This window comes from Aspergillus pseudoviridinutans (genome assembly GCF_018340605.1).
Source record: "Aspergillus pseudoviridinutans IFM 55266 DNA, scaffold_2, whole genome shotgun sequence".
Taxonomy (NCBI): Eukaryota; Fungi; Ascomycota; class Eurotiomycetes; order Eurotiales; family Aspergillaceae; genus Aspergillus; species Aspergillus pseudoviridinutans.
The window spans coordinates 899,319-919,759 of record NW_025091282.1 but is presented as its reverse complement, the minus strand read 5'-3'; the positions used below and the strand labels follow the sequence as shown (position 1 = coordinate 919,759).

General features: G+C 51.2%; 7 protein-coding genes across 7 annotated transcripts; 4 read left to right on the top strand and 3 right to left on the bottom strand.

Annotated features, from left to right (window-relative positions):
- Positions 1–3,102: 3,102 nt before the first annotated feature.
- On the bottom strand, positions 3,103–4,663 carry Asppvi_002371 (senescence-associated domain-containing protein; the record flags this gene model as incomplete). The annotated part of the gene is made up of 2 exons (XM_043298360.1): positions 3,103–3,986; positions 4,045–4,663. The coding sequence occupies 2 exons, from the start codon at positions 4,661–4,663 to the stop codon at positions 3,103–3,105; spliced, it is 1,503 nt and encodes a 500-aa protein (XP_043154295.1).
- A 709-nt stretch (positions 4,664–5,372) lies between these two features.
- On the top strand, positions 5,373–6,203 carry Asppvi_002370 (Ser/Thr protein phosphatase superfamily; the record flags this gene model as incomplete). The annotated part of the gene is made up of 1 exon (XM_043298359.1): positions 5,373–6,203. The coding sequence occupies one exon, from the start codon at positions 5,373–5,375 to the stop codon at positions 6,201–6,203; it is 831 nt and encodes a 276-aa protein (XP_043154294.1).
- A 382-nt stretch (positions 6,204–6,585) lies between these two features.
- On the top strand, positions 6,586–8,062 carry Asppvi_002369 (acyl-CoA dehydrogenase; the record flags this gene model as incomplete). The annotated part of the gene is made up of 3 exons (XM_043298358.1): positions 6,586–6,683; positions 6,776–7,624; positions 7,696–8,062. The coding sequence occupies 3 exons, from the start codon at positions 6,586–6,588 to the stop codon at positions 8,060–8,062; spliced, it is 1,314 nt and encodes a 437-aa protein (XP_043154293.1).
- Positions 8,063–8,821: 759 nt separating this feature from the next.
- Asppvi_002368 (bZIP transcription factor) lies at positions 8,822–9,790 on the bottom strand (the record flags this gene model as incomplete). The annotated part of the gene is made up of 2 exons (XM_043298357.1): positions 8,822–9,390; positions 9,478–9,790. 2 exons carry the CDS (start codon positions 9,788–9,790, stop codon positions 8,822–8,824), a joined length of 882 nt encoding a protein of 293 aa, XP_043154292.1.
- Positions 9,791–13,305: 3,515 nt separating this feature from the next.
- On the top strand, positions 13,306–14,888 carry gwt1 (putative GPI anchor biosynthesis protein Gwt1; the record flags this gene model as incomplete). Its single annotated transcript, XM_043298356.1, has 2 exons — positions 13,306–13,401; positions 13,479–14,888. The coding sequence occupies 2 exons, from the start codon at positions 13,306–13,308 to the stop codon at positions 14,886–14,888; spliced, it is 1,506 nt and encodes a 501-aa protein (XP_043154291.1).
- A 260-nt stretch (positions 14,889–15,148) lies between these two features.
- Asppvi_002366 (amidase) lies at positions 15,149–17,137 on the top strand (the record flags this gene model as incomplete). Its single annotated transcript, XM_043298355.1, has 3 exons — positions 15,149–15,282; positions 15,354–15,931; positions 15,999–17,137. The coding sequence occupies 3 exons, from the start codon at positions 15,149–15,151 to the stop codon at positions 17,135–17,137; spliced, it is 1,851 nt and encodes a 616-aa protein (XP_043154290.1).
- A 558-nt stretch (positions 17,138–17,695) lies between these two features.
- pdeA (3',5'-cyclic-nucleotide phosphodiesterase PDE1) lies at positions 17,696–19,587 on the bottom strand (the record flags this gene model as incomplete). Its single annotated transcript, XM_043298354.1, has 3 exons — positions 17,696–18,557; positions 18,611–19,299; positions 19,552–19,587. 3 exons carry the CDS (start codon positions 19,585–19,587, stop codon positions 17,696–17,698), a joined length of 1,587 nt encoding a protein of 528 aa, XP_043154289.1.
- Between the last annotated feature and the right edge of the window lie 854 nt (positions 19,588–20,441).

The following is a 20,441-nucleotide window of genomic DNA, read 5'->3' as shown; positions in this document are numbered from 1 at the left end:
ACCTTCGTTTACTGAAGGCGCAGCAAAAAAAGATCGAAGGTGCTGCGTCGACCGTCCGAGACAGGCTCTCCAGATGTGGGCAGCAGATGAGCGGTGTCTTGCCTATGCTTGACCAATCGCGATCGGTAAAGCGAGTACGATGCGTTCAAGCCCTCTAGAGGGGTCTGTCGACTCGATCAAGTGCGAAATGTCGTCCTGCCCGCCCAATGCGCCCGGTAGATTCGACTTTTTATGTGTATTTACCACGTTCCAGAAACCAGAATGCCGCCAAGTTGTCCAACCGGCTAGTAGGCTAATCGAAAAGTCAGTTTGATCAATGATTGGGTTCCGGTCAGACGACTTGTTGAAGAGCACTGACAACAAGAGAAAGGAGAAAAAACCAGGACACCGTCAATCGACACGTAGTTGCTTGCGATAGAGTATTGATGCGATATTGTAGACACGCAGACACCAGGCCAAGAAAAGGAAGAACGAAGGTTTGGTAGAATAATTTGAGCAGTCAAGTAGAAAGACAAGGAACATAAACCGGGAAAACGCGTGGTAAACCAGCTCCCGAGTTCTCTCTATTTTCTCTTTCTTTTTTTTTTACTTTCTTTTTTGATTTTCTTTATGCCCTCTTCGTTTCGTTTGCAACCAGAATGAAGAGGAGTGGGCGATATCTGCACTGCAGAATTACCTTTTCGAGTTCTCCTCTTCTTCCCAGATATTCCCTACCCAATTGGGTAACTCGACGGAAAGAAGGTATGTTGCGACTCGAAGGAACGGTGATCGGGAAGACCGACAAACGCGGGCGGGAAGGGGGGATGATGGCGTTCAGCCTCGGAGGCGCGATCGAACCAACCACTAATTACCAAGCCGCGCCTGTGATGGGTTTGAAAGCCGAGGAATATCAGGCGCACACGCTCAACACTGGCGAGAGAATTGACAGGATGGAGATATCGCTGCGACGAGGATCATGATCGACGAGAGAGGAAGTTGCAGCGCGACGATAACGGGCTGACGAGGCAGTGTGGTGAGCTGACAGGGGGCGACCGGCAGAGTCTCTCAAGGAAAGGTAGGAAGTCTCTGACAACGGTCGGAGACGAGACCTCGATAGAGGGTAAAAAGAGAAAACAAGCAAGAAACAGAAAACAAAGAAATGAGAACTAATGGAGATGAAACAGGAAGGAAAATGCAAAAATTGAAACGAAGAAAGTAACACGGTGTGAGGGGGAATTGAAGAAACGGGAAGAGGAGGAGATTGAGATGCTTAGACAGGAGAGGTAGCCATAGGTTCTCCCGAAGCTCAAAGTGGTTAAACACTGCTGGACTGGAATTGGGTACACGCTAGGTTAGGTACAATAATAATGCCAACGCAACCCAGCTTGGGCATAATGAGGAATTAATCCGTCCTTGAGTACGAGGATGGAACTTAAGGATGCATACATCTAGCCTCTTCAGTGAACCCTGACCTCTGAAGGTTTATGGTTGCTATAGTTATGGCGCTTCAAGCGACCTTATTGACAAGGATGTGGTTAATTATCGTTACGCAGAGGTGAGGGGGACAATATCAACTCGAGAGTAGATTTCATAGTTCAGATCTCGGAATCATGCAGAGGAAATCTAGAACAGCCAGCGCCTGAGCATTCCTGGCTGGCTGTCATAGAAAAGAAAGAAAAGTTCCGTCAATGTTTTGACAGGATCACTGAGTACGAAGAAGGAACTTAATCAAGCCATAGATAGCATCACAGCTGTATCTAACATTTGATATAAACAAACGGACTCAGTTGGAATCAATATTGAATCAAATAATCTACGGCAGCCTTGAGATCGGTTAATTACTGAAAAAGCACACCCAAAGCATCAATCAAGGACGCTTTGAAGTCCAACGTGTATCTACCATGACCCCCTTACATACCGTAGAAGCAACTGTGGAGAGACGACGGAAGTCAATTAGCCACATCAGAAGCTCCACTTTGGGATTCAAAGGTGCCTACTCACTCTGTGTGTAGATTGTCATATCCCCATTTCAAACTACAGTTGATATTTAACCGTACTAACATTGTTGACTGATATATATCGAAAAGTCATTCTAATAACAAATAAAACCATAGACATAACATGAAGCTTAGGTACCTTAACTACCTTATGTCGCCCATTATTATTGCAGCGCACCAATAATAACCCCCTCAAAATCAGGGGCACGCCCAACGAAGCCAATGTTTCGAATCCTCGGAACAGTGACATCCACTAAACCGCACTGGGTAAGGTCTCTGGGGATGGCCGATCGTCATCTGAAATTGTTCTGCAATCTGCACTCCTCTGCAGCCACGGCGATTCGCCGTTCTTTCAATCAAAATGCACAATCAATGTCTATGGGTTCTATCTTTAACTAACCACAGTGCGTCTCTAAATAATTGATTTATGTCCTAGATAGATCACAGCAGCATTCCCAGATCTATAAAGATCAATCTAATGTTATTCCGGACCAATGACATGAGCCTCAAATCTTGGTTAAGTTTACCCGCTCACCTCAGCACCTGAGCGTCCAGACCCAGGGTAACTATCTCCACCTCCTGGTATCCGACCGCATCTCATCCTTGGAAATTGATATTGGGTACCCAGGGATAAGGCCGGGATTTTGCAACTACTCAAGAGGATAATCGGCCTCCCTAGCTGATATCCTTTCTAGCAATTATCTTTCTAAGAAGTATTTAATAACTTTTATCCCTTGGATCGTCTGCCTTGAAATTTAAGGTTGTCTGCCTTGGTCGGCTATCATTACTGGGATACTCGCATATCAATGTGCCTTGCGTACCCCCATGCTTTTTCCTCGACCTCTCATACTGACTGAGGAAGACAGAACCGGTCCTTGCACGGTGATATCCAACATTCTAATTCAATCAGTATGCTATTGCTGACAAGTATTGAGAAACCATGCAGACCGATTAATCTCGGTCCATAAAAGTTCTATCATAAGAGTCGTAGCCTAAATTGGCAAACCTAGATACAAACCCTTGTACGTACCAAACAAATATATGCCATCTGCCAATCATCCAGTGGTCGGAAAGAAGGTATACAAAATCAGACGAAGAAGAAGAAAATGCACGCTTCAAACAACTTCTAGCGCTTCCCTCCTGACATAGCCGTTCCGCCTAACGAAACGGTACCCGCAGCCCCATACGCGGGAGGTGGTGTAGGGCTGCGAGACGGGCGTCGTGCGACGGGGTCTCGCCCGCCAAGCATAGAATGGCTGGGGCCACCTACACTGGGAGGCACCTCGCCTCCATCACCCGTACCAACGACGACTTGTTTACCATCGCGCATGCGACCGACGACCATTCCCTTCGCAACGGATTTGAGAACAGCCTTGCGGCTCACACCGGACGCGTCAATGTACACCAGGCCGACGTTCTTGATACCGCCAGTCACATTGCTCGCCACGGCACCTGCTTCCGCTCCATAGCGATGTGCAATCATTGTGCTGGCCGCCACAGAGCCAGATGTCAGCACATTGCGCGCACCCTGCTCGATACCATCCGCCAGAGTTGTGAAGGCGATCAAGGACTTGTTCAAGATCCCCGGCTTGTAATCACTGTCCTTTCCATACTTGTCGATACTTCTCTGTTTTCCCTCTCGCCCTGTCAGAGAAGCACCGAGATTCTGTGCCACTTTACCAACTTGGCCCACGGTTTTGGCGGAGAGATCTGCCGCGCCATGAGAGAGGCTGCCAATCTTTCGGAATCGTGCGTGGGTGGTCTCAGAAAACGTCATTGGCTTGGGATTGGGTTTTGTCTTCTTGGCGAAGCTTTCGGCTCCACTGGTTAGGACGTTGGAAATATAGGAAGATCCTGTCACGATCAAGCGAGATGCCATGGCAGACTTCTGGACAATCGTCGAGTTCTTATATGCTGGATGACGAGCCATCTGCAAGTATTCTTCGGACACATTACCGACGCTGATTTGGTTTCCCTCACCCTCGGCAGGGAGCTGGATTTCCACGGGTCCTATTAGTCCACTCATTAGCAAAGATGTCAGCCAGTGGCCCGGAGCAGGGACGCTTACTCTTGGAGCCTGGCTTCACACCAGGTTTCTCCACTACTTCGTATCCTTCCATCTCACCAACAACACTGCCATTCTCCTCGTCAACCAAAACAATCTTTCCATGTGCGTCGCTAGAGGTAGCTTGGCCGGAGGAGACGTAGCCTTCCCCGGGAGCATAGCTGGCCGGGTTGTAAGGAGCGTGCTCCTTCGGTGGAGGCGCTCGCTCGAGGAATGCGGTACATTGTGCCAAAATTGTTTCGAAGGTGTCGATATCTTCCTGTGTCACCTTATCGGGCCCGGTCCCAATTCCCGGGAATTGGATGCGAATGAAGGCACCCGCATCAGGTCCCAGATCCCAACGAGGAATCAGATAGCTATTCGGGGGTTGGTGGTAGATCTGCGTTGTTGCAGGAAGTGCAAGGTCCAACTCAGGTGGGAGGTGTAAGTGAAGATAAAAGTCCTCCTCTACTGACCCGTCTGTGCCTCCAGTCTGAGAAGTCGAAGCGCTAGTGGGAACCATCAGTAGAGAGAGTGTCTGCGGTCCGGATGGAGTGAGCTCCGTTTCTTCGCCATTCTGGATGTGGAAGGCAAGAATGTTATTGATGCTGTAGAGGAGTCTGGGATCATGGATGGATGACATTGTGATGAAATGTGTCTCTGCCACTCGTCTGTGGCTCGTATGCGGGGAGCGATGACGTCGATGTTCCAGCTGCAAGGTCAAAGGCACGAGTCAACAACACTCAAAGAACAACGAACGGGCTTGAAAAAAGGATCAGAGAAGGAAAGAGCTGAAGTAAAGTGGGACAGACGGAAAAGAAGAAAAGGAGAAGGGTAAGGGGGTATAGCTTGATAAATGGCAAAGTCTTGGTGTCCTGAGCGGGGTGTTTCTTATTATTCTTAGGACTATTTAAATAGACTGGCGTGCCGCCAACTGCGTCAGGGCAGTCTTGGCACTGCTGCGCCACATGATATCAGCGATGTTGGACTGCCACGGTCTGTGCTTGAGCCAACCATAATCCATGTGGCGGTGCCCTCTGTGTCGGCATTACTTGTAAAGTTGTCATCAGGTAGTACTTTGTCCGATCCCTTTTTTTCGACCTGATTCCAAAATCGAAAATGCGTAGATAAGAATCCGTAGCACTAATACGTGTTCAAACCCTAGCAAAGCCTGACTGGTTGAAGGAGAAGCCGGAGATTTGAACGGCGCTTCCCCACAAATTACTCCGTAGTCCACGAACGTCTATGTTGCCAGCGGCTGCAGATGGAACAGGTGCTGGAGACCTAGAATTCGATTTCTAAATCTGGCATTCCCCAAGGGTAACCGCTTACTACGCGCCCAGGTCCTATAAATGCATCAACCTATGGCTTCTTTTCAATTGGTATCCGACATCCATCTGGAAGCTCCCCGCGCATACGACCTATTCAACATCCCTTCGAAAGCGCCCTATCTGGCCCTTCTAGGCGACATCGGCTATGTCAGCGACAATGGCTTTTTCGCCTTTCTTGAAGGCCAGCTTCGAAAATTCCAAGTGGTTTTCTTAGTATTAGGAAACCATGAGCCCTGGAATTCCACTTGGGCGACGACGAAGGACAGGCTGAAACGTTTCTCTGATAGTGTTCGCCAGAGAAAGGCTTCGGGAGAAAGTACAAATGCCGAAAAGAAACTCGGAGAGTTTGTCTTCATGGATCAAACACGCTACGATATCTGCCCAGACGTCACAGTACTAGGGTGCACGCTTCACTCCAGAATCACACAGAGCCAGGAAGAGCGCGTCTCCCTGTCACTCAACGACTTCTACCAGATCAAGAACTGGGATGTAGAGAGCCACCGTGCCGCACACGAGGCTGATCTCGCCTGGCTCAACAACCAAGTCACCTACCTCGCCCAATCGGATCCGCATCGCAAGATCATTATCTTCACTCACCACTGTCCCACACTTGACGCTCGCGCAACTGATCCTGCGCATGTGAACAGTCCCATTACGTCGGCTTTCGCGACAGATCTCACTGGAGAGCCGTGCTGGGAGAAACCCCAGGTGCTCTTATGGGCGTTTGGACACACGCATTATAATTGTGATTTTGTCGACAGTAGAACTGGGAAACGCGTTGTGGCGAATCAAAGAGGCTATTATTTTGCGCAGTCAGAAGGTTATGATCCGGAACTGGTGGTTCGCGTATAGTTGCGGCCGTACTGCGCGATCTGGTGTAGAGAATTAGATTTCGTAAAGGGGCGCAACATTATCAACAGGGGAAATTTTCGATCTTTAAAGTTTTCTTTGACGCATGAACAGACAAGGGTACTAGAGAATATTTCATTTATTAAGATGGCCAATCTCGGGTTCTATAGCGAATGATCGGTCCAGTAAGGGTGCCTTTGGACAGCCGCGGTTAACCGAGGCATAATCGAGCTCTCTTCCCCGTGATTTCGCTCTCGCCCTCTCCCCACATTGTACTCGGACTTTCTCTTCCTCTTCTACATCTCTTTTCCCCTCTTTTACATCTTCACAGGTTCGGGATTATCCTCCTTCGGTTCTAAAGATTTACCATTTGACAAACTCAGCCATGGCAGCTATCGCCCGTGCTCTGCGGCCCTTGTCCCGCACCGCTCCCTCCTTCCGCCTCGCAGCCAGACGGCCATTGGCATACCGACTGGCACAAGGGTACGTTCTACTTTTTTTAATCAATTATTCCACATGCGAGGCTACATTGGTTTAGTCAAGATGTTCACATGTACTGACTTCCCAATCTACAGCACCCATGCTTTCTCTACCACGTCCCGCCGGCGGGACGTCGATATCTCCAGCCTGACCCCAACTCCAATCACCCACCTCTCCGAAACCGAGTCGCTGATGGCCGAAACCGTCTCCAAGTTCGCCCAGGAGCAGATCGGACCCAAAGTACGGGAAATGGACGAGTCTGAAGTCATGGACCCCGCACTGGTCGAGCAGCTGTTCGAGCAAGGGCTGATGGGCATCGAGATCCCCGAGGAGTACGGCGGAGCTGGCATGAACTTCACGTCCGCCATCGTAGCCATCGAGGAGCTGGCGCGCGTCGACCCCAGCGTTAGTGTGCTGGTGGATGTGCACAACACCCTCGTCAACACGGCCTTTAACAATTGGGCCGACGCCGCGCTCAAGAAGACGTGGCTGCCTAAGCTTGCTACGGGGACCGTCGGTTCATTCTGTCTCTCTGAGCCGGCGTCCGGATCCGATGCCTTCGCGCTGCAGACGAAGGCGGAAAAGACGGCGGATGGTTACAAGCTCAATGGATCCAAGATGTGGATCACCAACTCCATGGAGGCTGGTGTGTTCATCGTCTTTGCGAACCTGGATCCCAGCAAGGGTTACAAGGGCATCACGGCCTTTGTGGTCGAGAAGGATACCCCGGGATTCTCCATTGCCAAGAAGGAGAAGAAGCTGGGGATCCGGGCTAGCAGCACCTGCGTGCTCAACTTTGATGATGTCGTCATTCCCAAGGGTAACCTGCTCGGAGAGGAAGGCCAGGGTTACAAGTACGCCATTGGCCTGCTGAACGAGGGTCGTATCGGTATTGCTGCTCAGATGACCGGTCTGGCATTGGGTGCTTGGGAAAACGCCGCCAGGTAAGATCACGCTTTCCCATCGAGCAAGAGACTCGTTTTCTACCCCAACCTACCACTCACATCGTTGACAGCTACGTCTGGAATGACCGTCGCCAATTCGGTCAGCTTATCGGAACTTTCCAGGGTATGCAGCACCAGCTGGCCCAGGCTTACGTCGAAATTGCTGCCGCACGGGCCCTCCTCTACAATGCCGCACGCAAGAAGGAAGCCGGTCAAGACTTTGTTCAGGACGCCGCCATGGCCAAGTTGTACGCATCCCAGGTTGCGGGCCGTGTGGCCGGCTCCGCCGTTGAATGGATGGGCGGCATGGGCTTTGTCCGGGAAGGCATCGCCGAGAAAATGTTCCGTGACAGCAAGATCGGTGCCATCTACGAAGGCACAAGTAACATTCAGCTGCAGACAATTGCTAAGCTCCTGCAAAAGCAGTACACTAAATAGATCCGGAGCTGTTTCTTTTTGTCCTATGCTCCCCCTCCCGTTTCCGTTGCGTACATAGTCGGCGTAAGTGTGTTATAGGATGTTTGTTTTGAGCGCAATGATGGGGTTCGGCGATTCGACCCCGACGGCAGAACCACCCCAATGTCTCATTGGCAGCGCCTGCAAGTCTTATTTGTGGAAGGCTAACGACGATCATTTTGCATGTATGATATCAGCATTTCGGCTATAGATAGAAGTGAGAACATTTCTTTGCCTCGCTTCGGAACAGAATGAAGCTGTCATGGCTCGATGGTAGAGACTATTCCTTTTTCTTCGGCGCCGGAGCTGTGGGCGCATTTCGGTTTTGGAGAGCTCATCTCTTTGTCATGCCTTTACTGTCCCCACACATTGTCTTGGTTGTCGTTGGAGCGAACAGAGGTGAGAACCGGCTCGAACTTGCTGCTGAAAGCCCATCGCAATTGATTCCTCGGCGCCTTTTCACTGATGTGCATGCTTCAGCGGCGGATAAGGAGCATTGCCGGTGGTGGCTTTTTGCAAGTGAAGCGACCTCGACCTCGACTTCGACCAACGACGACATACCAAGTCCTCTGAGCATACGCGTCGAGCCTCTCTGGTCAAAGCGCTAGCTCAATCGGCATGCAACGAGTCTTCTTCGATGAGAGTAGTGAATCTCGTATTCCACGCCCAGACTAATGATAGAATTTCCCATGGATGTTCGGGTGCCAAATGGAAAATGCTTGGAATCCCGGGTGAGTGAGTTCAAGACTGATGTGGCCAGCCGTAGCTGTAGCCGTGGTTCCCTCTTGGCTGATTTCTCCCTGGCTGATTAACGGGATGAGGGTAGTGATGTGAGCCTTGAAGTACTGGATACGCCCCGGCTGCCCGATCTGGTGGGACATCCGGCATTGGCATAGGCGGTTGGCCGGGCACATATGGCAAGGCTTGCTGAGGATGACGTAGAAGCTGTTCTCCACGAGAACTTTCTGGTCCGCTGGCTCGAAAGTACTGCGGGTATTGTTGGAAAGTGGGATCCGGTGCGTGGGCGACGTTGGTGTTGAAATTGGCGTGCGGGATTGCGTTGGGTATCGTATGAGGAGGCTGGGCCTGCGCTTCGAACCCGTAAGATTCGGCCCTGTTGCTGTAATCCGCATCTGATGATTCGCATATAGATGAGGACCGTGTCGAGCCGTACGTCTGCCATTCCTGCGCGACAGAAATCTGGCTCGAGGCTGAGAGGACAGAGGGCGCTCTTGACACCGGAGGTACGTTCAGGGACTCCGAGTAATGACTTGGAGGCGTGGCTCCCGCTGGGCTGGTGTATGATCCGTCTGCGAGGTCGAACTGAGACTTTAGCAATCAATCCAGCCGCCAACTTGTGCTCAAGGGGGCATGGGAAACGCTTCCCAGTCACATACCGGCACCGCTATAGCTTTGGTTACCAGTGAGCATAGCCAGTTGCTGCCTCAAGCCCTTAATCTCATGCTCCAGGGCAGCATTCCGTCGCATCACGTCATCGAATTGCTGATTCTTGGCTTGAAGCTCAGCAACTTGGTTTTGCAGTCGCTCGATGTGTTCTTTCGTCCGCTGACGAATAGTTCTTTGTGCCTCTCGGTCGTTGGCGCGCTTTCGCGCCAGCTGTTCAGCGGACAGAGTTGTCACTTTACGAGTTCCCGCGCGGGATTCTCGCTTCTTTGTCGCCGGTTGCGTGGTGTCTTGGTTAGAGCTCATCGTGATGTCCTGACGCTTGCGGCTTACAACGAGTTGTTTTCTACCAGTTTTGATCTGACCCGTCGTCAGGGAAGTGCTCGTCGTGATTGCGCATGCATTGACCAGCGATATCAATACTATCATACAGGATTGCGCACAGGCCGCGGAGAATCAGAAGTTGGCAGTTGAGGTCTCGATATGTGACTTTGGTCGTTCCATGTGCGTGGGTCGCGGTAAATTTCCGAGTTCACGGCACTAGTCTAAAGGTCACTGACGGATAATACTGACCATTAGATAGATGATGAAAAAGATGCCAGGGTGACGGATCAGAAGCCTTTGTGGCGCCCGAAGAAACGTCCCTGGTTGAACCACTCGTCTGATGTGAAACGCCCGGACCACAACTAAAAGAGCCCCCAGGTCCGGCATCTTTATATATGCTCGGAGTTAGGAGCATCCGGCCCTAAAAAGTACCCAAGGTGGACTCGTTCTCTGCGCCGTCAGCACAAGTGCGACAGTCGATATCTGCCAAGTTCGTAAATGGGAGATAGGGTCGCCAGGTTACCGACCGTCCCCTCGAGCAGTTAGGCCGCCAATGAAACAGATTGCAAGGACGAAACAACCTGTGGGATTGACAAGAAGAGGGATAGCGCCTTTCTCCAAGAGGCTACTTTGATGGCCTATGGGTCGGCGCCATTGCACTTTCCGATCTTCCCGACTACGAGTATGTTCCACGTCTGATTCGCATCAAAAGGACGGATGATTGGTAATTAGCAACCCCCTCACAGATATTTCCGTTTGCTGAAATGCATCAGTGGTATTGCAGTGGACTTCACCAAGCATATGCGCATGACTGTCAATTTGGAGACGAGAAGGGAATAATTCTTGATCGCGACTGCTACCTACCCCAACTGGCTATGGAGTGCTTCCCAGCCAATAGTAATGCAAAGTGGCACTCAGAATAGACAGCAAGCGCTCATTGCATTATCTAATTCTTACACCGTCTGCCTGACCTATGGAGTAGATAATTAAATGGATTAGTTAGTGGGTCCTTGGAGAATCATGGCCACATGGTGAGCCAGAGACCGGCTGGAGGAGCATTAGAAATTAGGCCAACCCCAGGCACATCGCCGAGAAACTCCAGCGCTAAGTGGTCCCAAGTCCGAACTTTGTTGACGACTACTGAAACAATTGCATCAATAATGCACTGGGGGCAGTGGTTGCGCATCAGTGGTCACAAGTCAACTTATAACAGGGACTCATACTACGCGAAAGAAAGGGAAAAGAGAGAAAGAAATTCATACCAAATACATGAGCAAAGGATGTGTGCGCTTCTCAGTCTTTTGGAAAACTTGAAGCGAAACACGCACTAGTCCTTGGTATAGGAACGTTCGTCGCAGCGGTCCTCTAGTAGTTGGATTCAGGGACGTATGGTTATTTCCGACAAGAGTGCCTATCGTGGCACTATCCAGCTAGTCCAGGAACCTTCTCTGTGTCTTCTCTAACGCGATCTGTGAGCCGAGGTCTTTTGCCACTGGATTTTCGATCCAGGAGCGGTCCATCATCCTCATCCGTCAACGATCTATTCCCAGAAGGGAAATCTGGTGTCCCTTTGAGAGCTGTTTCGGATCTTGGAACTATGGAGGCGATCTAGAATGCGGAAACTCCTGGAAGTCTGTGAGGATTCGACGAGACTTGCAAGGGGGGACCTGGAGCCTTGATCGTCGTCCCCTATAACTACGTGATTTGCTGGAATCCGTTGACCAGCAATTCAGCACCATCCAGGCGAGATAAACCATGGACCAATGAGTGGGTGAACCGGTCAAAGGTCCTGTTGTTTGTTTGTATTTCTGGGTCTGCGACTGCGAAAGACCAAGGTCGTTGTGCATGTAGAGCGTACCAACAGAGCAGGTCACCGGCAATATCCCAGAGCCAAGAATCCAGAGAGCCAGTAAGCGTAGAGCATCCACGTTGGGAAAATTTTTACGGCGCGCTCAACAGCCGAAGGAGACATTTCAAGGCGGCTGAACGTCTGAAGGCTGGCTGAACAATAATCGAACAGCTATATGACGCAACAATGGCATGGAACGGACAAGCATCGCCTCAGGATCATCCATGTTTTACCATTCAATTCTGAGTCGACTTCGGTTCTCCATGGATGCAAATAGATAGATGCTGAGCAATTAGGCGACGTGGTGAGTCCGAGGATGTACCGGTATGGCACGCAATCACATCACGGCTAAGACGTATGTGGGCCTGGCGGCTGCAGAACATAGTTGACTAAGGAGTACTCCGTACTGTACTTTTTGCTCAACTCTTCGCTGCTTGGACTCGGAGGATCCTTACCTCTCTGGAGAGTGGTCCATTTGTTCCAAGCTTTCATGTTGACTACTGGTTAACCAATAGACTAATTAGGATAGGCGTCAAACGATTCATAATTCCTTAGTCAGTCATATAAACAACGTGGCTTCGTAACTTGATCCTGGTTACCCTAAAAAGGAAATAGTGACATGGTCAACAGCCGCGAACAGCTTAAGCTCGTTGCTTTCAGATCCCAGGGTTCACCATATCAAGATGTCTCAAGATACGGATCTCATGTCACAGATCCTGACTCCCTGTCGACGTGTTCACGGAGCCGTAACGAAGTACGGAGTACAATTGTCGGGGGGATTACTGCCGCACTCCGGATGTGGATCAATCGCGACTCGGCTGGTTTCCGGCCGCATAGTTTGAGCTAAGGGCTTGAGGAGGAGTTTGGTTCACATAATCGATTTGCCAGGATCCAGATTCCAGACTGGTTAAGTTCATTGTGAACAATAGTGGCGCATCAGTATTCCACTTCCAACTGCCATCAAATCGTAGCATGAGCTCGAGAACCCTGACTGTTGGACCCTCCTTAAACCCCCTGCATCTGGATTATTGGAAGCAGTCAGTCATCCACCAGAGGATATCTACGGGTCATCCACACATCTTCAGTAATTGTCGAGTGCGAAGCTTTCATTCAGTCACGGTTCTCCGGCTCGCAATCGCCTTGTTTGCATGATGTAAGGCTCTCTGGTGTGAACAGACTGTTGGATACGAATGTATCTCAATCCCTCGGTAGAGCCTGTCATAAGGCAGCTTAAGGTTGTTTCAAGCTTCAGTATCGCCCAGTAACGATGCGCTCACCCGGAATGTCGGATGAACCGAGGTGGGAACTACTCCCTATTTTCCTTCTCTTAGAAGCTTCCTACTTCTTCAAGGGCCAGCGATGTTGGAAACCATAATTTGAGCACGTCAGAATCGAGGCTCTTGTTGGGACGAAGATGGGTGCATCTCCCAGTGTCCTGCCTCAAGTACTGGTGTTGTACGAGGAGGTAACTAAAATTACCGTACATGGTAACAAACCACTCCGCCCGATAATGAACAGTTGGTATCTTTCTCAACACCTTCTCTTTGGCGTGCTTCAATTCTCCCTTCATGCAGTGTGCAGTTGGGATCGGCTCTTCTAGATGAGTTGCCCCTCAATAAAAGTGTAAATCACGCGGCGCTGAGTCGAGATGGATCCAAATTATAAAGCTCGCAAAGAGGCCTTTGTCTCAGGTCTCGCAGGAGGCAGCATCCTGGAAATCAACGCCGTCACCCTGGTTGCTCCGGTTAGTGTTACTATATTGTTGTGGCTACTTCGTCTACATTGTTTCTCGACTAATCGAATCTCTTCACGATCGATCAGGTATCCGTCTTCCTTTGGTCAATTCTACAATCTCGCCTATCCTTTTTCACTCCCTACAGCGCGGCCGCCCTCTTCGTTGATTTCCTGCTCAATGTACTAGCTATCTTGTTCGCGACCACGTTATACTCCTCCGCGCCTCTTCTTCTCAATCTCCTTCTAGTATCCCCTGCTCTGCTGATACTCCTCTCTACGAAACGTCCTCGGACACCCGTCAAAGCGAAACCTCCTCGCCAGTCCGCTACAGCTGGGAAAGATGACCCGAAGCATGCGAAAGTCTCGCCAGAGTCTCTACCCATCCATCCGTTTCTCACGACCTATCGTGCCGCCATGATGATCATCACGTGTATCGCTATTTTGGCTGTCGACTTTCGTGTTTTCCCCCGCCGATTCGCTAAGGTAGAAAACTGGGGTACATCACTCATGGATCTGGGCGTTGGATCTTTTGTCTTTTCGGGCGGAGTAGTATCCGCTCGCGCACTCCTCAAGAGCAGAATCAATGGCTCTAAAAGGTTGCCTCTTGCCAAGAGGTTGATTGCGTCGACGCGGCACTCTATACCTTTGCTCGTTCTCGGCCTGATTCGGCTATACAGCGTCAAAGGTCTGGACTATGCGGAGCACGTCACCGAGTACGGCGTGCATTGGAACTTCTTCTTTACGTTGGGTCTTTTGCCTCCGTTTGTGGAGGTCTTTGACGCCTTGGCTGCGGTCATCCCGTCGTACGAGGTTCTCTCCGTGGGAATCGCGGTCTTGTATCAAGTCGCCCTGGAGTCAACGGACTTGAAGAGCTACATTCTCGTCTCCCCTCGTGGGCCAAGCTTACTGTCCAAGAATCGCGAAGGTGTCTTCTCCTTCCTAGGTTATCTCGCGATTTTCCTTGCTGGCCGTGCGATCGGCATTCGGATAATCCCTAGCGGGACTTCTTCATCAAGGAGTCCGGAACAGGGCAGAAGACGCGTATTGATCAGCCTGGGTGTTCAAGCGTTCGTGTGGACCGTTCTCTTTGTGTTGAATTCCACTTATGCGATGGGATACGGAGCTAATATCCCTGTTTCGCGCCGTCTTGCTAACATGCCCTATGTCCTTTGGGTTTCGGCTTTCAACAACGCGCAACTCTTTGTATTCTGCCTGATCGAAACATTCTGCTTTCCGGCAGTTCATCGGACAACGACTCAAGGGAGCGAACCTGAGCGAGTCGCTTTTGCTACGAGCCGAATCATGTCGGCGTTCAATAAGAACGGTCTCGCGATCTTTCTTTTGGCCAATCTTCTGACTGGAGCTGTGAATCTGAGCATCTCCACAATTGATGCTAATACCGGGCAGGCCATGGCCGTTCTCATTGGATATTCATTCATTATCACAGGGGTTGCTCTAGCGCTGCATCATGCCAACATCAAAATACTTCCTTTCTAGGCTGTTTACTAGCAGTTGGTGGTGTTGAAGATAAAGAACTGTACCATATTAGTTAGACAAATATAGGAGTACGATGTTCATAGATTGTATACAAATCGGGCCCTGATACGCTTCGGAGGACACATGTGAACCGCGGTAGTCAACTACGTCAGCGGGGAAAGCAAAGCATACGTTTTGAGAGTTTAAATATGGAGCTCCCCAAGACTACTCTTACTGTCGATCCTTCACTTTAAGAAAAAAAAAAAATATTGCTCGGCGAAATGGAGTCCATTAAAAACGAGCCTCAATTTGTTCATTATCCTGAGGTCCGCGAAGGACCGTCCGTCCCCTACCAGAACGAGACACAATCCATTCCCGTCTTCCGCGGCACACCCTTGGCCATCGGAGCTGCCATGTATGTGGACATCGATCCCGAGCACAAACTCCCACCACCATCCGTCTCAGCCAACTGACGTTTCGTCACAGCATCCACTCTGTTGGATTCGTTCAAAGCTTCTTCTGGCGCAATGCGGGGTTTGACGTGATTCGCGAAATCCCACAGCTGCGGGACTATGCTCCTCGCTACGATCCAACTGTGATTCCTGTCGGCGACTCGAAGCGTGCAGCCACAGAGGAGCTTCCACCATCGCCAGCACCCAGAAAGAGTGCTGCGGGCTACTACACTTCTGCGGACTACCATGCGCTGTACCACTCCGGGAAACTGACTCCGACTGCTGTTGTGGAGGCACTGCTACCCCTGATCCGGCGTGACGCTCGACCCCCCGGGAAGCACTCGGTCGCCTTTGTGGAGTCGCAGGTAGAACGGATTCGCGCGGCGGCGGAAGCTTCGACTCAGAGATACAAGCAAGGGCAGCCCCTGGGGCCTCTTGACGGGGTGCCGGTCGCGGTCAAAGATGAGGTGCACATCGAAGGGTACCGACGGACTCTCGGGAGCAACCTGGACTTCAAAGGAGGGTTTGAGGGCTCCTCCTGGTGCGTGCAGAAGTGGGAGGAAGCTGGTGCTATCATTATAGGGAAGACTACCATGCATGAGCTTGGTCTGGGTAAGATGATTGACCCTCCTCCTAAGCTCTGATGACCAGAAATCTCACAAGCACTCCCCCGAGACAGACACCACGAACAACAACCCGAACTACGGGACACCCAGAAACCCCCACGACCAGAGCTACTACTGCGGTGGCTCTTCGGGAGGGTCTGGCTATGCGGTCGGAGCAGGCCTCGTGCCCATCGCACTCGGCGCTGACGGCGGAGGCTCAATCCGCATCCCCTCGTCCTTTTGCGGGATTTGGGGCCTGAAACCCTCACATGGTCGCGTCAGCGGCTTCCCAACTGCTTCACTGGCTCCAACAGTCGGCGTCTACGGACCGATGGCAGCCAGCATCGATGACCTCGCGCTGGCCTACCGCCTCATGGCGGCGCCCCCGCCAGCAACCGAAGACCCCGTCTCCGCCAACTTCCCAGACCCCATGTCGACCATCTCCTCTACGCATCAAAGATCCCGGAGCAAGACCATCGGCATCGTCCCCTCCTGGATTGATCGCGCCGAGCCACCCGTCCGAGCCGTCTTCGACACCACCCTGGACTTCTACCGCAAGCAAGGCTACACCATCGTCGACATCGCCATCCCCTACCTCCCCGAGGGCCAGCGCGCACACGTGCTAACTATCATGGCCGAGATCGCCTCGGGTCTAAAACCAGCACAGATCAGCACCCTCACAGCCCCCAACAAGGTCCTCGTCAGCATGGGCATGTGGCAGATCACCGCACAGGATCTCATCGCCGCCCAGCGCCTCCGCAACCTCCTCATGTCCCACCTCGCCCACCTCTTCCGCCAACACCCCGGTCTACTCATACTCACCCCGACAAGCCCCATTCCCGGTTGGAAGATCGAAAGCGAGACGGATCTTGCCCGCGGCGTGTCCGACGGCAAAGCCTCCGTCCGGAATATGGAGTATGTCTGGCTGGCGAATTTCAGCGGGTGTCCGGCCATCAGTTGTCCCGCTGGGTACGCGGGCGGTGATAAAGGGGGCCATGTTCCCGTCGGTGTAATGGCTATGGGCGAATGGGGGACGGAAGAAGACCTCATTGCTTTCGCAAGGGACGGAGAAGCTATCCTGGATCTGCCTGGGAACCGGCTATCGAAATCTGATCGGACGGATGAAGAGTCGACTGGCCTGAGGATTCCAGGCGGCGACGGCTCTCTATGGGAGGATGTGATTGCGAAAGCTACCGCGGAAGGCTCCTCTTGAGTGGAGACACTATTATATATACTGAACAGGATGAACTTATGTTACCTATATAAGACCGTAGTCTCATGATTCCTGTGTGATAATTACGTTTGAGGGATTTTATCGAACCTACCGTGGAACACGACATATTCTTGATTGAGATTTGACATGCTTGGGATAAATCATATGCGCAAGAAGGAGGTCATAGTTCGGTATGCGAACGATCAACCACAGCCAATATGAAGAATCTTATATTGTAATGGTATGCACAGAATTGGCTGTCCAGCAGCCGTGAAGAATCCCATACGTATTGTCAACGGCCTTTGCTCTTGATGCATAGGGTTCATGGACTAGAGTAGGTCACATCAACGTCGTAGGCGCACAGTCGGGACTGCTTCGTCGCAAATAAAATATGAAAGTAGTCTCTGCGGAGTCCACAATCTCCTTCACTTCCTTCGTTTGAAACGCTCAACCAGGCTTGTACAAAATTCTGGGGTGCAAGAGAGTCGACTGGGTAGCAATCAATACCCATAATTACGACTCCAAAGGAAAATCTGCTTTTCGCGAACTTCCCCGTATTCAAATCCGGATGCCTTCTCCGCGATGAGGGGCGTAAAACTCGCAGCCTAGTCTAGCGGCTTCGCCTCGGGATCGAAGCTGTTGTAAAATTCGTTCTCGAGGAGGGATATCATCAGTCAGATCTTCTTTGATGTGTATGATATAGATAGTTAAGCCCGACAGCGGAAGCTGTCCGGAGTCACCGGTCTGAGCTTCTCCAGGACTGGTGGGCTGTGGTGCAGGATCCGCTGAATGTCTAGTATCGCTTACTTCGTCGGGCTCGTAGTAGCTCGGTGTCGGCTCGTCATGAACTAGCTCAGGGATCTCAACCAAGCCTTCCGTGGTTGAGTAGAATCGTGGTCGCATGTCGACTGTAGCAGAAGCCATGCCCGTCAGGGACGGCTCAGCCCTCTTGCCGGCTGCAACGGAGAAGCTTTGAGGACGCTTTGATTTCGGACTCACTTGGCCCCCATTTCCTCCATACGTGTTGGAATCTGAGTGTTTACGTTTTCCGATACTCGATATCGCCATGCTCGGATGCCGGGCTTCCATAACCTTCCGGGCCAGCAGCGTCAGTTCCGCGATCAGGTGTCGCGGACAGAGATGACCGTACAAAGTTGCATCCTCAACAGAATCGTCATATGAGCATTCAATGAAGATGGCGCGCAATTTGCCGGTCGCGATTTTCGGTGCTGCTGCCTCCCAGACGCGTTTATTGCGTGGGTCAAGCGAAACACAGTCGGGCTCAACGTCACCGAAGATAATGATCTCATTGCCAGTATGGTGATCACGGATGAAGAATGCAGAGCTCTCCACTGTTGCCCAAATGTGCTCTTTTGAGTTTGCCGAGAGCATTCGGGGAGAACGAGCTGGAGAATATATCCTTCAAGTCCAACGTTAGTGGAATACTCTGGCGTTCCAGTGTGGTAGACTTACCCTGCGTCGGTAGAGTGATCGACGGATATAGCTCTGGAAGGCAGCATCAGTGGATCAGCGGCGAAGACTGAGCTGCCCACGCGGTGGTGAGTACCGGTCTCCGGGTGAAAGCGTTGCCTGCATCGCCCATGACTGACGCCGAGGCATCTAGCTAGAAGACCGTCACAGGCTCGGACATATCCCTTAGCATCTCCACGCCCAAATCTTGGGTTCCCTCCTTCAACGAGCCGTTGATATGTCAGTAGACCCGCCCCGCCATCTTCATCGGACAGATTCGGCCAGATCACGTCGTTGAACATATGGTTTTTTATGGCAGCGACAATCGACGGTAAAGCAGCCAAAGGTTTGGGTCCGTTTCCTGCTTCAAGCATGGGTGTGTTGATCGCCAGGCCAGACAGGTGATCCAAGTGAGCATGTGTGATCAGGACAGCTCCAATGATGTCACGGAAGATATGTGCAGCATTGGCTTGAGCCGACTTGTAGGGCATTCTGAGGCCGGCAAAAGGCCCTTCATCCATAATATACGTGCCATCTCTTAACTCCGCATTGTATTGCTCCAGAGTGTGAATAATGCCGGAAACAAGGGTACCTGCGTCAACCGCAATCACCGAATCTGTCGACCAGTCCGTCGATGTTGATCGGACAAGAAGTCCAGTGAGGCTGTCTTCACGAGGACCTCCCGTTGGACCCTTCATGAGACAAGAGGTCAGTTACCGGTTTGATTGACATGTTAGAATCCGACGCTAGTCCACACAGTTCACCGTGCGATCGTTTACATACAGAAGAGGTACTTGGAAACGGGCAAGATGGATAAATCGGTGAGAAGAGGGGGAAAAGAGAAATTTCAAAAGCAATTTTATTTCATAGGGATACCTAAATTTGCCAAAATCATGTTTTCCGATACGTAAACCCAAGGGCGAACTAAGAAACAATGGACTTACCAAGACAATCACCTGAAAGGCTGCTTTATCCGCCATTGTCAATAAGCTGTCCAGCCTTTCCGTACACGCTCCCGAGACAAACAACTGAACAACTTCGTTTCGACGTGTCGGAGGCTCGGCAGCTCACGAAACAATGCTCCGTCTCGGAAGATTGAGCCCCGAGATAGGCAATGTCTCAGTACAGTCGATGAAAGTCTTGGGAGCAAATGTAGAAACCGAGCAAATGCGAAGTCTTATGTGTGTACCTATAACCAGCTCTGCATGCGTCCTAAACACTCTCTATCACAACTCCTACTCCACAACTCGGAATAGACGAGAACGAGGGTCGCAAAAGCAAAAGCTTCGTGTCACCCGCAAGTTTCGGGGTGCAGTATGTGAGTAAGCGACGCGCGTGACTGTTCTGTTGGATCCCTGGTGGGAACCGGCTGGCTGCAGAGCAGGAGGTGTCCCAGAACTTAAGACCTCTTTATTTTTTGGGCAGTACGAAAGTTATGAGAGGCTTTGCCCAGACTCGTATCACAGCCAACAGAAACTGGTCCAGATCGTAGGGATGCGATTCCAGAATGGCGGGTTGGAACACGACGGCTCTTTAATTGGCGATAGTACCCAGCAATCCGACTAGAGCTAAGATCCGAGCACACTCAATGTGATTGTTTTCTCGTCCACAGGGCTGCAAGGCGCGCCCGAGTCTACCGCCACAGAAAAATTACAGTCAGAATTTCGACGGCGGACAGTCATCCAAATGGATTGACACCATCAGTCTAACTGTTGGAGGGAGTCTCTGAAGGATCACACTAGTGGACGGTTTTGAGTGGCTGAGCGAGGTCGGCGATAAGGCCGACGGACCATGGATGACTCTGATTGTGATGGGTCTGGAGAAGGATCTGCAA